At 41.1% G+C, this 17,121-nt stretch overlaps 1 protein-coding gene across 1 annotated transcript in view; it reads right to left on the reverse strand.

The window, feature by feature from the left end:
- The window catches only part of ablim1b (actin binding LIM protein 1b), a 69,281-nt gene that overhangs the window by 36,596 nt on the left and 15,564 nt on the right, over positions 1–17,121 (reverse strand). The window contains exons 3-4 of the mRNA XM_071346984.1: positions 881–1,064; positions 594–703 (exon numbers count right to left, since the gene is read on the reverse strand). Of these exons, the coding sequence (XP_071203085.1) occupies positions 594–703; positions 881–1,064 (294 nt within the window). The remainder of the gene's footprint in view (positions 1–593; positions 704–880; positions 1,065–17,121) is intronic.

Consider the following 17,121-nt stretch of genomic DNA (forward strand, 5'->3'; position numbering starts at 1 on the left):
ATAGCCTAGCACAGTGGTCGGAAACTCCTGGTTTACAAGTCACATTTTTTATTTTATTTATTTTACCGTTATTTTACCAGGTAAGTTGACTGAGAACACGTTCTCATTTGCAGCAACGACCTGGGGAATAGTTACAGGGGAGAGGAGGGGGATGAATGAGCCAATTGTAAACTGGGGATTATTAGGTGACCGTGATGGTTGAGGGCCAGATTGGGAATTTGCTGGCTTGCAAAGTGATGTGTAATTCCTATTGGAATCCAGCTAGAGTGAAGATATCCAACAATTGGAACTTGTAATTACCCGCAACCTGCATTCAGAATAACTGCCAGGATTTTTAAATTTTATTTAAGCTTTATTTAACTACGCAAGTCTGTTAACAACACATTTTTATTTACAATGACGGAAAGGGAGGGCTGATAAATATGACAACCTAAATGTTAACAGAAACAATCATTCCACAGAAAAAAACTCTTATCACAGCCGGATGTAATTTATGACACCTGTGGTAAGGGATCCTCAAAAACGATTTGGACACCTCTCACTCACGTGGACACACACAGATGCACACATGCACGAACGCCACACACACTTACTGCTGGAGCTGCTGATGTCTTTGGGGGTAGGGGACATAGGGTGGATGCAGTGTTGACAGAGACAGTCTTTCCCATTAAAGGTGACACGATCTCCAGTAGGAAATGGTCGTCTGAGAGTGAGAGAGAGAGAGAGTGAGAGAAGAGATACATCTATGTGTATGTGTGTGTGTGTGTGTGTGTGTGTGTGTGTGTGTGTGTGTGTGTGTGTGTGTGTGTGTGTGTGTGTGTGTGTGTGTGTGTGTGTGTGTGTGTGTGTGTGTATGCATGTGGCAGCACAATGATCTTACTTGCAGATTGTGCAGACGAAACAGGCTGGATGGTACGTCTTGCCGAGAGCAGTGACCACCTCTCCCTCTACAAAGCTCCCACAGCCATTGCAGCATGTGCCATGGAGTCGCTGGTAGTCCAACGTGCACAGGTAGTCCCCGTTCTTCATGAAGAAACCTCCCTGAGCCAAGTCGCACCCGCACACTGAACACACACGCACACACAAACACAACATGTATTCGCTTAGCATACATGCTAAAATGAGAAAAGTTCTCTCAGAATCTTTCTTCATCAATATTTAGCCTTCATTTCTTCACAAAATAAAACATTTAATTTCTTCACACATAAAATGGCTGTAGGTAGCATTATGCTAAAATTAATTAGTAATCTCAGGCAAAAAAATTGTCAAAGACTCCAGCCACCCTAGTCATAGATTGTTCTCTCTGCTACCGCACGGCAAGCGGTACCGGCGCGCCAAGTCTAGGTCCAAGAGGCTTCTAAACAGCTTATACCCCCAAGCCATAAGACTCCTGAACAGCTAATCAAATGACTACCCAGACTATTTACATTGCTCCCCCCTTCTACGCTGCTGCTACTCTCTGTTATTATCTATGCATGGTCACTTTAATAACTGTACCCACATGTACATATTACCTCAATTACCTCGACACCGGTGCCCCCACACATTGACCTGCCATTGTTATTTACTGCTGATTTTTAATTATTAGTTATTCATATCTCACACTTTTTTGTTGGTATTTTCTCAACACTGCATTGTTGGTTAAGGCCTTCTAAGTAAGCATTTCACTGTAAGGTCTACACCTGTTGTATTCTGCGCATGAGACAAATAAGATTGGATTTGATTTACGCAGTAGCTCCGATTTGAGTAATGGAGGATTCCAGTAGTATGTCAGAATATGGCTGCACGATTTGGACAAAATACAGTTGAAGTCGGAAGTCTACATACACCTTAGCCAAATACATATAAACTCCGTTTTTCAGAATTCCTGACATTTAATCCTAGTAAAAATTCCCTGTCTTAGGTCAGTTAGGATCACCACTTTATTTTAAGAATGTGAAATGTCTGAATAATAGTAGAGAGAATGATTTATTTCAGCTTTTCTTTTTCTTCACATTCCCTGTAGGTCAGAAGTTTACATATACTCAATTAGTATTTGGTTGCATTGCCTTTAAATTGTTTAACATGGGTAAAACGTTTCAGGTAACCTTCCACAAGCTTCCCACATTAAGTTGGGTGAATTGTGGGCCATTCCTCCTGTCGGAGCTGGTGCAACTGAGTCAGGTTTGTAGGCCTCATTGCTCGCACAAGCTTTTTCAGTTCTGCCCACAAATTCTCTATAGGATTGAGGTCAGGGCTTTGTGATGGCCACTCCAATACCTTGACTTTGTTGTCCTTAAGCCATTTTGCCACAACTTTGGAAGTATGCTTGGGGTCATTGTCCACTTGGAAGACCAATTTGCGACCAAGCTTTAACTTCCTGACTGATGTCTTGAGATGTTTCTTCAATATATCCACATGATTTTCCTCCCTCATGATGCCATCTATTTTGTGAACTGCACCAGTCCCTGCTGCAGCAAACCCCCCCCCCCCCCCCAACATGATGCTGCCACCTCCGTGCTTCACGGTTGGAATAGTGTTCTTCGGCTTGCAAACCTCCCCCTTTTTCCTCCAACATAACGATGGCCATTATGGCCAAACATTTATATTTTTGTTTCATCAGACCAGAGGACATTTCTCCAAAAAGTACGATCTTTGTCCCCATATGCAGTTGCAAACCGCAGTCTGGCTTTTTTATGGCAGTTTTGGAGCAGTGGCTTCTTCCTTGCTGAGCGGCCTTTCATGTTACGTCGATATAGGACTCGTTTTACTGTGGATATAGATACTTTTGTACCTGTTTCCTCCAGCTTCTTCACACGGTCTTTTGCTGTTGTTCTGGGATTGATTTGCACTTTTCGCACCAAAGTATGTTCATCTCTAGGAGACAGAACGCGTCTCCTTCCTGAGCGGTCCCATGGTGTTTATACTTGCGTACTATTGTTTGTACAGATGAATGTGGTACTTTCAGGCATTTGGGAATTGCTCCCAAGGATGAACCAAACTTGTTTTCTGAGGTCTTGGCTGATTTCTTTAGATTTTTACATGATGTCATGCAAAGAGGCACTGAGTTTGAAGGTAGGCCTTGAAATACATCCACAGGTACACCTCCAATTGACTCAAATTATGTCAATTAGCCTATCAGAAGCATCTAAAGCCAGGACATCATTTTCTGGAATTTTCCAAGCTGTTTAAAGCCACAGTCAGCTTAGTGTATGTAAACTTCTGACCCACTGGAATTGTGATACAATGAATTATAAGTGAAATAATCTGTGTGTAAACAATTGTTGGGAAAATGTCTTGTGTCATGCACAAAGTAGATGTCCTAACCGTCTTGCCAAAACTATAGTTTGTTAACAAGAAATTTGTGGAGTGGTTGAAAAACGAGTTTTAATGACTCCAACCTAAGTGTATGTAAACTTCCGACTTCAGCTGTATACTATACATTTTTGTGCATTTAGATATGTTTGTCCTTGTTCGACAGAGCCATTGGACGTCTTTCAGCGATGTTCCTATCAGCAGATTCATTGCTAAATATACAAGCAGACATTTTCCAGTCTCTGAAAGACTACAACTTGTGTTGGGTGGTGCTTCCTGCTCTGTTCTCCGGCCCTCCTCCAAGAGGCACCACTAACAACAAAATCCTTTGGGCAAAACTGAAAGAACTGACCAGACGCAATGTCTTCAAGTGATTTCTCTCATCAATACGAATTCGACCACAGAGCAATTTTTGATGTTATATTATCTACATTGTGACATTCAACCAACTGGACATTTTTGGGATTTAGCTAACGTTAGAAGCTCAGCTACAGCCGATGCCAGCATCAAGAGAGCAGATGACAAATTTGGTGCCTAGCTAAGTAAGCTTCCGGCAAGCCACCTAGCTAGCTAACTTTAGTATATTGATTGAAACCCATATTGTGTATTGCTGGCTAACATACTATTCCCAGTTAGCACATTGGAGCTGGGCCGATTCCGGCTGAGAGTCGGGGCACTTGACTGAGAGTCAGACTCGGCCGACGTCATGTGACCCGAGTCTGGCCCGCCTTCGGCAGCATTACTTATGGCTAGGATGCGGCGATTGAGCTCGGGCCGCGATTGTGTTAACAATGTTAAACTTCAATGGTAAATAATATTTCTTATCCAATTTGGACATTAAGGTAACTGGATAATTTTTGTAATAATATTCTGTAGAAAAGTATGTTAAAAAGTTATTTTACTGCTGTTATTTTACTGCTTAAGTTACCAGTTTGAAAAGGCAGGTTAAATGTAGCCTAACGTTCATTTATAGGACTAAGTAGGATATCGACACGTAAAACAACAACGTTACGGGACTTCTAACATGTTTCAAGGCCAGTTTCCTAATCAGCAATTAGATTGTGTTGTCTGTGATGTTAATTTACAGCAAATTGCTAAACAACCTCTTCTGATTAATCAAGGTGAGTGTTCCCTGAAAATGACACACGTTTTTGAATGTTAATGCAGTCACTTTGACCCCTAAAGATCTCTTCTCTGTCTCTCTAGCCTGCCAGCTAATTCCAGCAGTAGCTCTTCCTCCTGCAGCCAGCCAGCTATTCAGCCAACAAAGGATATTATAAGGTTCCTAAGAATGAATGCAAGTCGCTGCCCTTTATTAATTCAGTTCATCAATGTTTTTTAGAGCTCTGGCCCTCAACGTCACCATTTGTCAGAAGGATTTCTGATTCTATTCAAAAAGAGCAGTCTACACATAATGTAGAAAATGCTGCTGTTCCTTAGACATTTTATATGTCCAATGAGGCCGCAGAGGAAATGTTGTTCAGTGGTCAGGACTTTGAGGAAGAACTGTTTGTGGATGCTTTGATGGACACTGCAGGTGTAGGAGACGCTGGAGGTCAGGGTGAGGTTGATGATGCTGAGGAGAACGTTGGTGATGAGGGTGATGATGTCGAGGAGATGATTGACGATGAGGTTGAAAGCCCAACGGACCGTTTCAAAGGCTACTTGGTGAATTGGGCTCTTGAATATGGAATAACATTAGTTGCGTTAACAGCCCTGCTTTCGATTCTGAGGTTCCACCATCCAACCTTGCCAAAAGATGCAAGGACCCTCCTCAATACCAAAAGAGTTGACAGGGTTGCTGGTGGCACTTTTTTAAACTTTGGTATTCTAAGTTCTCTCTCTGGCACTCTTGACAAACTTTGGCAGAAACTCCCAAATAGGTATACAAAAGTTATTCTATGCACCTGTGACATTACATAAGTCACCAACTAGCATGGAAAAGTAAGACATGTCTAAAAATATAACCATGACACAAATACACAGTCTAGTGGGCTAAATGGGGGACATTCAGAATCAGTGAGGGTCAGCGGTTACAATCAACACCACAGCTTGCGTTTGGCTGGTCAGCAGGGCTAGTCCTCTTATGGGAGTCTTACTTTCAATATTATAAATTATGCATTTTCAATTTACACAGTATGTTTCACCTTGTGGACTTTATATCTGTGGAGAAGAAGGAGACCTTCATCATGGGTCCAGGATGGCATGAGCTACTGGCCCCCTTATACATCCACAGAACGCTGCACAAGGCCAGTGAAATGTCAAGAAGCACCTGACGAAAACGGATGTGAACATAAGGTACACTAGAGGTGAGTTAATGTTATATATGCAGTCAACTATTTATAACTGACATCAACCTCCTGAGACAACAATATGTATCTGCAATCTAACACAAAACATTAATATTCCCTTGTAGACACATGAGGAGGCTCACTGTAAGCTTCCTATGGCTGTGGTCCAATCTGATCTTCAGATTGAGGAGGAGGATGACCGCCTCGCATATATGAAGAGAAAAGGCATAACAAATATGATTTAAAAAAACTAACTATCCAACATATGTTAGTAACCTTATATTTTTAACATCAGGGGCACAAATACGCAAATGTTCAGTGCCACTGAAAGTGAGGATAAGGAGCCAATGGAAACGTTTTTACGCAAGGGCCAGTCAAACACCTCTAAGGGTTTGCCACCTGCACCATTTATCAGACCTCCAGAGAACAGAAGAGAGACACCTGGGAATTCTGATAGGCCAGCAAGGATTGAGCCAAATATTCAACAGCAGCAGCCAGTGTGTGATCGTAAGTGTTACATGTAAGGTACATATTGTGGCCCCCACCAACATCAAAGTTGCCCACCCCTGAACTATAATGTGATTGCGTTGATTATGTTGTTTATATTTATATTTATTATCCTTTATAACTTCAACTACTGAAAGAATGTGAGGGATAAAACACAACTGTGTTCTGTTTCGTATTTTTGAAGCAATTCTTTGTGAGATCTTAACCTCCATAGAAATGATTAAGCAAAAGCTCCAGGCGACCAGATCAACCCTGGATGAGGTTCCAGATTTGACAGACCTTCGACTTCCAATGTCCTCGCTGGAAAACTTGAGAAGAGTTGAGGGCCAACTTTCAGATCAAGACTTATAAAATAACCTGGTATGACAAGATATCATTACATCATTACATGTATTGCTGAAAGGTAATCAACCAAGCCACAATCTGACCCAGAGTACCATTCCAAGTTTTTGTTTTTCAGACCATATACACTGCTCAAAAAAATAAAGGGAACACTTAAACAACACAATGTAACTCCAAGTCAATCACACTTCTGTGAAATCAAACTGTCCAATTAGGAAGCAACACTGATTGACAATAAATTTCACATGCTGTTGTGCAAATGGAATAGACAAAAGGTGGAAATTATAGGCAATTAGCAAGACACCCCCAAAAAAGGAGTGATTCTGCAGGTGGTGACCACAGACAACTTCTCAGTTCCTATGCTTCCTGGCTGATGTTTTGGTCACTTTTGAATGCTGGCGGTGCTCTCACTCTAGTGGTAGCATGAGACGGAGCCTACAACCCACACAAGTGGCTCAGGTAGTGCAGTTCATCCAGGATGGCACATCAATGCGAGCTGTGGCAAAAAGGTTTGCTGTGTCTGTCAGCGTAGTGTCCAGAGCATGGAGGCGCTACCAGGAGACAGGCCAGTACATCAGGAGACGTGGAGGAGGCCGTAGGAGGGCAACAACCCAGCAGCAGGACCGCTACCTCCGCCTTTGTGCCAGGAGGTGCACTGCCAGAGCCCTGCAAAATGACCTCCAGCAGGCCACAAATGTGCATGTGTCTGCTCAAACGGTCAGAAACAGACTCCATGAGGGTGGTATGAGGGCCCGACGTCCACAGGTGGGGGTTGTGCTTACAGTCCAGCACCGTGCAGGACGTTTGGCATTTGCCAGAGAACACCAAGATTGGCAAATTCGCCACTGGTGCCCTGTGCTCTTCACAGATGAAAGCAGGTTCACACTGAGCACATGTGACAGACGTGACAGAGTCTGGAGACGCCGTGGAGAACGTTCTGCTGCCTGCAACATCCTCCAGCATGACCGGTTTGGCGGTGGGTCAGTCATGGTGTGGGGTGGCATTTCTTTGTGGGGCCGCACAGCCCTCCATGTGCTCGCTAGAGGTAGCCTGACTGCCATTAGGTACCGAGATGAGATCCTCAGACCCCTTGTGAGACCATATGCTGACACATGCACATTTGTGGCCTGCTGGAGGTCATTTTGCAGGGCTCTGGCAGTGCACCTCCTGGCACAAAGGCGGAGGTAGCGGTTGTCTGTGGTCACCACCTGCAGAATCACTCCTTTTTTGGGGGTGTCTTGCTAATTGCCTATAATTTCCACCTTTTGTCTATTCCATTTGCACAACAGCATGTGAAATTTATTGTCAATCAGTGTTGCTTCCTAATTGGACAGTTTGATTTCACAGAAGTGTGATTGACTTGGAGTTACATTGTGTTGTTTAAGTGTTCCCTTTATTTTTTTGAGCAGTGTATTTGGGACTGTTTGGAGGGATGACCACCAAGAAGAATGTGTGGAGAATCCTCTCAAAACTCCTTAAAAATGGCCTGGCCATGAAAATGAATTGGAGAGGGGCCAATGGGAAACAGGCGTTTGAACCTCTTGCCTTAAAAGTTTTGTTATCGGTAAGTTTGCTTTCAAGGCCGCTGCATGGGGCAGAGAGGCATAATGTCACAGAAGTTATTAATGAAATAAAAACAGGCCAGCATGTTAATTTGATTGTCGGCTGGGAAGTTCATTATTACAACACAGTTTCCTGTCAAGGCAGGAAGAATATAATGAAATGGAAATATTTTACAAAAAGCCATTAATAAAACAATTTTGTAGGGTTAGGGGAGTTGCATAAACTATGAGTCATATTTCAGGGAGTATTTCAATAAGTGTTCTATTTTCTCTTTCTGATATTTACAAAGGTGCTGTGCGTCACAGTCATTCTGAAGTTCCTGATAGAAAAATATATGAAACGATGGATGAAGCTAGCCCCTGACAGAGATGGAGGGAGAAAAAGGAGAGAGTGAGTGAAAAGTGACCAGACCTTGGAGGAGTGATGGAGAAAACGGAATGCCTATCAGAGCGCAAACAGAAAGAAAGCTTAAACAGACAAAATCAAACTACTTCTCATTGTTTCTGTGATCAAAAAATAAAAGTAACTTTTAAATTAAATTCTTTGATAGTCTTTCCTTTAAGTAGTATTTTAGTATGTTGATACTTTGTGCAACTCAGTTGATCAGCATTAAAAACGTTGTGGATGGGTATAATTTGTATGTAATGTAGTAATATTTAAATTGACTAAATCTGGTAATTTTGTATACATTTATTTAAATTTGGATCGGGCCATTTCTGCCGGCAAAGTCAGCTGAATTCCGGTAGATGGAGTCCGACACCTGATTCCGGGCCGATTCAATCAGTTCCGGGTCCCCTTCTGTGCCGATTCGTCATTGCTAGCTGGGCTCTTAAAACTGTTTAGTAGATATGGCTACTAAACAGAAAGCTGCAACATTACAGCTAGGTTTACTGGTAAACATTAGCACATGACTGCAGTTGACTAGCTAGTTAGGCTGGTCCCTGCTAACTTGTTATATGCCACACCTCGCTTCGTCACTTGTTAGCAAACATGTAACATCAGCAACTAAATATTTTACTTGCTCGCTATGTAGCAAACAGTGAGGAGAAACCTGATAGGTGAGAATTATCTGTTAATTGAATGATTAGAATAGTCCGCCCTGAAACATATAATTGTATGGAATTGATTAGAATGTATAAAATCATAATCAATAAATGTGTAGGCCTAGTCAGAATTAGGGTAAAGACAATATGTCTTTATGGTATTTTAAACACAGACTGTCTGAGCTTGGTGCCGACCTGACTAGAGATTTGGGAGAGAACGGGGAGTACGTCTCAAGGACAAGGTCACTAATCTCTGTCGGCTGGGTAGCAGGACATGTGTGTGCGTATGGTTGTGTGTATGTGGGTGCGTATGGTTGTGTGAATGTGTGTGCGTGAGAAGTCAGTATAAAATGTATTGTTTTGTATTCTTGACTTTAGAACGTTCCCGTGAATAAAACTTTTTGACTATTTTAGCTGGGCCTCCGTCTGTTTCATTCGACCAGGATCTTACAAATTCTAGTTTGCAGACTGAGGAATACAATTAAATTGGGTTATGTACCTTGAGAACAAAATTCTCTTATCAAAATCATAATACAACCATTTTATGTTGTAAAGCTATGCAAATATTTGCCTAAGCATGCATGATTGACATGGCTGTAGGTAGATACTGTCTGCCTACCTACCTACCTAGGTAGACACAGTCTGGTCACTGTACAAAGGTTGAGGGTTATGCCATATTTCTTTCTATTAGGCTAGATATTGTTGTAAACATAATCTTTGTGCATGTACGCATGTATGCATGTTCAACTAGTCTGCCCTAATGTTGATGTTATGCTGGCACAGTTCAACTGTCATTCAAACTACAATAGAGTATCATTTTTAATACTTTTTTTGTCTTACAGACAATACCATGGAACTTTCCCTGGAGTGGATTCTAGATACAGAATTCTGTTTGCTTGCATGTCATTGTAGTGAATTGTATCATTACACTGGGTTTCTAGCAAAGGACTTTTGAGGAGCTGAATGGTAGTTTGATCATGACAACACTCCCTCCACAGCTTGACAAGTATTCCCTGAACTTTACTACGCTGATCATACTGTATTTATAAAAAAAAAAATTGTGAATGGCAATTTCCTCATGACCACCAGTTCTCTGAGCTACAGATTGTTACACCTGCCATCTTGCCTATTTTAAGTCTTCTCTCATTGATCGAGACATGCAGCACTTTGGTGTGGACACCCACCTGTCTCGATCAATGAGAGAAGACTTGAAATGGACAAATCTTTGGGTAAATCACATTATCTGGTGTAGCAATTTGTAGCTACAGTTCTCTGAACTGAGACACACTGAACTGTACTACACTATTCATACCATTTTTTTGGTATGTTACTTTTATTTTAACAAATAAACATTCTTTGGATATCTGAATGTCTAGCATCTGTTTGATGCTACGGAGCCCTGTACAGCTTATATAAATATATTCTGTGAATCCATAAAGGCAGACAAATTTATTTACTGTGGTTCTACATCAGGGCTCTCCAACCCTGTTCCTGGCGAGCTACCGTCCTGTAGGTTTTCACTCCTAATAGTTGAATGGACTTTGTGGTTCACTATGAGCAGAAATGAAAATGTGCTAGTTCTAGCGTGTGGGTTGGCTAATTGTGATGTTAATAATAAAATGTAATGTTAATATAGTAATGACTATATGCCGTGGCAGATCCAGAGTGAAATTCCCCTTTATAGACAACCAAGTACACACAATTTCTATGGTTGGAATACAAATGGGCCCTTGGAATAGTGTTGTTTAGCAGTGAAAAAGCCAGGAAGGAGTTGTGTTAATTTGTTTATTTATATGGATGCCCATTAGCTTTTGCAGAAGCAGCAGCTACTCTTCCTGGGGTCCACAAGAAACACAAAACAGTGATACAATGATAGACAGTCACAGACATTTGTAATGCAACAATATATAAACAATACATCAAAATACAAACAATACAACAAATCAAATTGTATTTGTCACATGTACAGAATACATTACTGTGAAATGCTTACTTACAAGCTTACTTACTCAAATAAACTAAAGTAAAACAAATATATATTAAAATAAATAAAAATATTTTAAAAACGAACTAACTAAAACATTGTGTGTGTGTTATGTGTGTGTTATTTTGTGTGTGTCCTCACAGTCCCCGCCATTCCATGCGATGTTGTTTAATCCCTTCTTTTAAGGTTATTTTGCTGTTTGCTTGAGTAAATGGAGATGGGAGTTCCATGCAATAATGGTTCTGTATAATACTGTGCATTGCCCTGAATTAGTTTTAGACTTGGGGACTGTGAAGAGACCCTTGGTGGCATATCTTCTGGGGTATGTGTCTGAGCTGAATGTTATTTGAGTATGCAGACAATCTGGCATTTTCATCACAGTAATGTTTCTCATAAAAACTAGAAGAGAAGCAGTTGAACTCTCGTCACCCCTCATCCAGGAAAGACTGGCATGCATGTTGTTGATGTTAGTTCTGTATGTGCCGGTAAGGTTAAGGCGTGCTGCTCTGTTTTGAGCCAGCTGCAGCTTTGCTAGTAAAGTTGATTTGTGTCAAAACCACAGAACATCTTTTGTATAACAGACATACCCCTCCCCATCTTCACTTCAAGTTTGTTAATATGACTTGACCATGATAATTGACCATCCAATATTATACCTAGAACTTTGGCTTCCTCAACTTTGCTCAATGGTCACACCGTTTATCGCTTTTGTGACAGCAGCAAATGTTATTGTTTTTATTAAATTACTGTGATCTCCATCTGGAGATATCAGAAGATGTTTTTCCTTAGAGAAAGATTGAGAGATTGATCAACCTGGCTCAGAAAGCTATCTAGTCTACTAAGTCAACAAAGAAGGGCAGGATTGAGGGACTAGGACATAAGGCCAACAAAAAGGAGGAAAAATGGAGCATAAAACCAACGGAAAAGGGAATTGATTGAGGATTCCTGGAGGATTTCTAAAGGAAACACAGTACAAGGCGTTGAAAAGGAAACAATCAAACAAAAATATATAAAATAAAAAGCACATAAAGGCAAGGTAGGATTGTTCTGGATATTGCAATTGATGTGTACTGTCACACCCTGATCTGTTTCACATGTCTTTGTGCTTGTCTCCACCCCCCTCCAGCATCCTTAGCTTATTGATGAGCTTTGAGGGCACTATGGTGTTGAACGCTGAGCTGTAGTCATTGAATAGCATACTCACATAGGTGTTATTTTTGTCCAGGTGGGAAAGGGCAGTGTGGAGTGCAATAGAGATTGCATCATCTGTGAATCTGTTGTGGCGGTATGCAAATTGGAGTGGGTCTAGGGTTTCTGGGAAATTGGTGTTGATGTGAGCCATGACCAGCCTTTCAAAGCACTTCATGGCTACAGATGTGAATGCTACAGGTCAGTAGTCATTTAAGCAGGTTACCTTAACTGCTTAGTGATCCCTTCGCGCGCCAATCCCATTATTTGACAACACCCAGTGAAATAGCAGCGCGCCAAACTTAAAAACAGAAATACTCATAATAATAATTCATAAATCATACAAGTGTTATAGATCGGTTTAAAGATGAACTTCTTGTTAATCCAGCCACAGTGTCAGATTTCAAAAAAGGCTTTACGGCGAAAGCAAACCATGCTATTATCTGAGGACAGCACCCCATCAAACAAACACATGAAAATCATAATTCAACCCGCCAGGCGCGACACAAAAGTCAGAAATAACGATATAAATCATACCTTACCTTTGAAGATCTTCTTCTGTTGGCACTCCAATATGTCACAAACATCACAAATGGTCCTTTTGTTCGATAAATTCTGTCGTTATATCCCCAAAATGTCCATTTATTTGGCGCGTTTGATTCAGAAAATGCGCAACATGACTACAAAGTATCTAATAAGTTACCTGTAAACTTGATCCAAAAATTTCAAACAACTTTCCTAATCCAACTTTAGGTATTTTTAAACGTAAATCATCGATAAAATTTAAGATGGAATAAACTGTGTTCAATACCGGATGAACACAATGTGGAGCGAGCTTTCAGGTCGTGCGCACCAACCACAGAGGTAAACTTGGCTATCCACCCAGATAGGAAATGGCTACTTCTTCTTTTCTCAAAAGAAAAACATCAACCAATTTCTAAAGACTGTTGACATCTAGTGGAAACGATAGGAACTGCAAGCGCCTTAGAAATCTAGATCCATATAGAAACCCATTGAAAAGAGAGTGACCACAAAAAAGCTTCCTGGAAGGTTTGTCCTCTGGGTTTCGCCTGCCAAATAAGTTCTGTTGTACACAGACATAATTTTAACAGTTTTAGAAACTTTTGAGTGTATTCTATCCAAATCTACCAATTATATGCATATCCTAGCTTCTGTTTACTTTGGGCACACTTTTCATCCGGACGTGAAAATAGTGCACCCTAGCCTTAAGAAGTTTTAATGTTCTTGCTTAAAAGATGTTGGTATTAGCGACTCGGACAGGGAGTGGTTGAAAATGTCAGTGAAGACACTTGCCTGATGGTCAACACATGCTCGCAGTACACATCCTGGTAATCGGTCTGGCCCTGAGGCCTTGTGAATGTTGACCTGCTTAAAGGTCTTACTCACATCGGCTGCGGAGAGCATGATCACAGTCTTTCGGAACAGCTGGTGCTCTCATGCATGTTTCAGTGTCATTTGCATCGAAGCGAGCATAAAAGTAGTTTTGCTCGTCTGGGAAGCTCGTGTCACTGTGCAGCTCTTGGCTGTGCTTCCCTTTGTAGTCTGTAATGGGTTGCATGCCATGTCCGACCAGCGTCAGAGCCGGTGTAGTACGATTCGATCTTAGTCCTGCATTGACCCTTTGCCTGTTTGATGGTTCGTCGGGGGGCATAGCGGGATTTCTTATAAGCTTCCGGGTTAGAGTCCCGCTCCTTTAGCTCAGTGCGCCTGTAATCCATTTTTGCTTGTAAGCAGGAATCAGGAGGATAGAATTATGGTCAGATTTGTCAAATGGAGGGCGAGGGAGAGCTTTGTATGTGTTGAGTAAAGGTGGTCCAGAGTTTTTTCCCCCTCTGGTTGCACCTTTAACATGCTAATAGAAATTTGGTAAAATGGATTTAAGTTTCCCTGCATTTAAGTCCCAATCTACTAGGAGCGCCGCCTCTGGGTGAGCGTTTTCTGTATACAGCTAATGGCTGTATACAGTTCATTCAATGCTGTCTTAGTGCCAGCCTCCGTCTCTGGTGGTATGTAAACAGCTATGAAAAATACAGATGAAAACTATCCAGGTAGATAGTGTGGTCTACAGCTTATCATGAGATACTCTACCTCAGGTGAGCAATAGCTCTAGACTTCCTTAGATATCGTGCACCGGCTGTTATTTACAAAAATACATAGTCCATCGCCGCTGTTCTATCCTGCCCGTAGTGTATAACTAGCCAGCTGTATGTTGATAGTGCTGTCGTTCAGCCACGATCCCGTGAAGCATAAGATTTTACAGTTTTGAACGTCCCGTTGGTAGTTTAATCTTCCGCGTAGGTCATCAATTATATTCTCCAAAATTTGCACATTTGCTACCAGAATGGAAGGAAGTGGGGGTTTATTCGATCGCCTACGAATTCTCAAAAAGGCAGATCGCCCTCTGGCCCTTTTTCTTTGCCTCTTCACGCAAATTACGGGGCTCTGGGCCTGTTCCCAAGAAAGCAGTATATCATTCGCGTCGGGATTGTCAGACTCGTTAAAAGAAAAAAAGGATTCTGTCAGGCCGTGGTGATTTATCGCAGTTATTTCCGGTCATAAGAGACGGTAGCGGCAACATTATGTACAAAATAAGTTTCAAACAACGCAAATAAATGAACAAAAACCACAATCGGTTGGGGACACGTAAAATGTCAGCCTTCTTCTCCGGCGCCATATGTGTCTGTTACTTGAACTCTGTGAAGCATTTGGGCTGCAATTTCTGAGGCTGGTAAATGTAATGAATTATCCTCTGCAGCAGAAGTAACTCTGGGTCTTCCTTTCCTGTGGTGGTCCTCATGAGAGCCAGTTTCATCATAGCACTTGATGGTTTTCCAGATTGATTGACCTTCATGTCTTAAAGTAATGATGGACTGTCATTTCTCTTTGCTTATTTGAGCTGTTCTTGCCATAATATGGACTTGGTCTTTTACCAAATAGGGCCATCTTTTGTATACCAACACTACCTTGTCACAACACAACTGATTGGCTCAAACACATTAACCTGTTTGGGCTGCAGGGGCAGTATTGAGTAGCCTGGATAAAATGTGCCCATTTCAAACGGCCTCGTACTCAATTCTTGCTCGTACAATATGCATATTATCATTACTATTGGATAGAAAACACTCTCTAGTTTCTAAAACCGTTTGAATTATATCTGTGAGTAAAACAGAACTCATTTTGCAGCAAACTTCCCGACAGGAAGTGGAAAATCTGAAATCGATGCTCTGTTCTAGGGCCTGCCTATAAATGTGCTTGATATGTATTAGTATACATGCACTTCATACGCCTTCCACTAGATGTCAACAGGCAGTGAGAGAAGAAATGGAGTGTATAACTTGATCTGAGGTCGAATAAAAGCTCTTGGCATGACGTGACACCAATTTCCTGGAATGCGCGAGAAGGGACCTGGTATTGCCTTCTGAAAAGCTGTCGTAATAGACGACTAATATCTCCGGCTTTGATTTTATTTGATAAATGTGACAATATAGTTTTATTAGATTATTGAAATTTTTTCGGGACGTTAGGCGTGTTGCTTTGTCTGCGTTTGTTCACGAAGGAGAGCTTCGCGCCACTTTGCTAGCTTTCTGTGCTAATTGACTGGAGAAGAGGACATTCTAAAACCAAACAACGATTGTTCCCGACAAAGGACCCCTTGTACAACATTCTGATGGAAGATCATCAAAAGTAGGACCCATTTTATGATGCTATTTCATATATCTGTCGAACATGTGTACTATTAGTTTGCGCCCAGATTTTGGGCACTCTCTCGCTATAACTAAGCTGGATGTCGTAATGAAGTTATTTTTAGAATTCTAACACGGCGATTGCATTAAGAACTAGTGTATCTATCATTTCCTATACAACATGTATTTTTTAGTAACGTTTATGAATAGTTATTTGGTCAGAATAGTTGTGTCATAAAATATCCGGACTTTCTGGGAAAAAGATGCTACGTTAGCACAATGTATAACCACTGATTTCAGCTCTAAATATGCACATTTTCGAACAAAACATAAGTGTATGTATAACCTGATGTTATAGGACTGTCATCTGATGAAGCTTATCAAGGTTAGTCAAAAATTATATATCTTTTGCTGGTTTGTTACCATCGCTAACTTTTGCTGCTGGTAAATGGCTTGTGTTTCTGGCTATTGTGGTAAGCTAATATAATGCTATATTGTGTTTTCGCTGTAAAACACTTAAGAAATCGGAAATATTGGCTGGAATCACAAGATGCTTGTCTTTCATTTGCTGTACACCATGTATTTTTCAGAAATGTTTTATGATGAGTATTTAGGTATTTCACGTTGGTGTCTGTATTTACTCTGGCTGCTTCGGTGCTATTTGTGATGGTAGCTGTGATGGTAGCTGCAATGTAAAACTGATCATGTAAAACAATGTAAAACCTCAAATATGCACATTTTTCGAACAAAACATAGATTTATTGTATAACATGTTATAAGACTGTCATATGATGAAGTTGTTTCTTGGTTAGTTTGGTTGGTTCTTGGTTAGTTAGGTTGGTTTTGTGCATGCTACCTGTGCTGTGAAAAATGTCTGTCCTTTTGTATTTGTTGGTGAGCTAACATAAATATACGTGGTGTTTTCGCTGTAAAACATTTAAAAAAAATCGGATATGTTGGCTGGATTCACAAGATGTTTCATTTGCTGTATTGGACTTGTTAATGTGTGAAAGTTAAATATTTCAAAAAAATATATTTTGAATTTCGCGCCCTGCACTTGGCCTGGCTGTAGTCATAAGTGTACCGACGTCGGGCTTGCAGCCCAAAGAAATTAAGGAAAGAAATTCCACAAATTAACTTTTAACAAGGCACACCTGTTCATTGAAATGCATTACAGGTGACTACCTCATGAAGCTGGTTGAGAG

Source organism: Salvelinus alpinus, chromosome 17 (assembly GCF_045679555.1).
Source record: "Salvelinus alpinus chromosome 17, SLU_Salpinus.1, whole genome shotgun sequence".
Taxonomy (NCBI): Eukaryota; Metazoa; Chordata; class Actinopteri; order Salmoniformes; family Salmonidae; genus Salvelinus; species Salvelinus alpinus.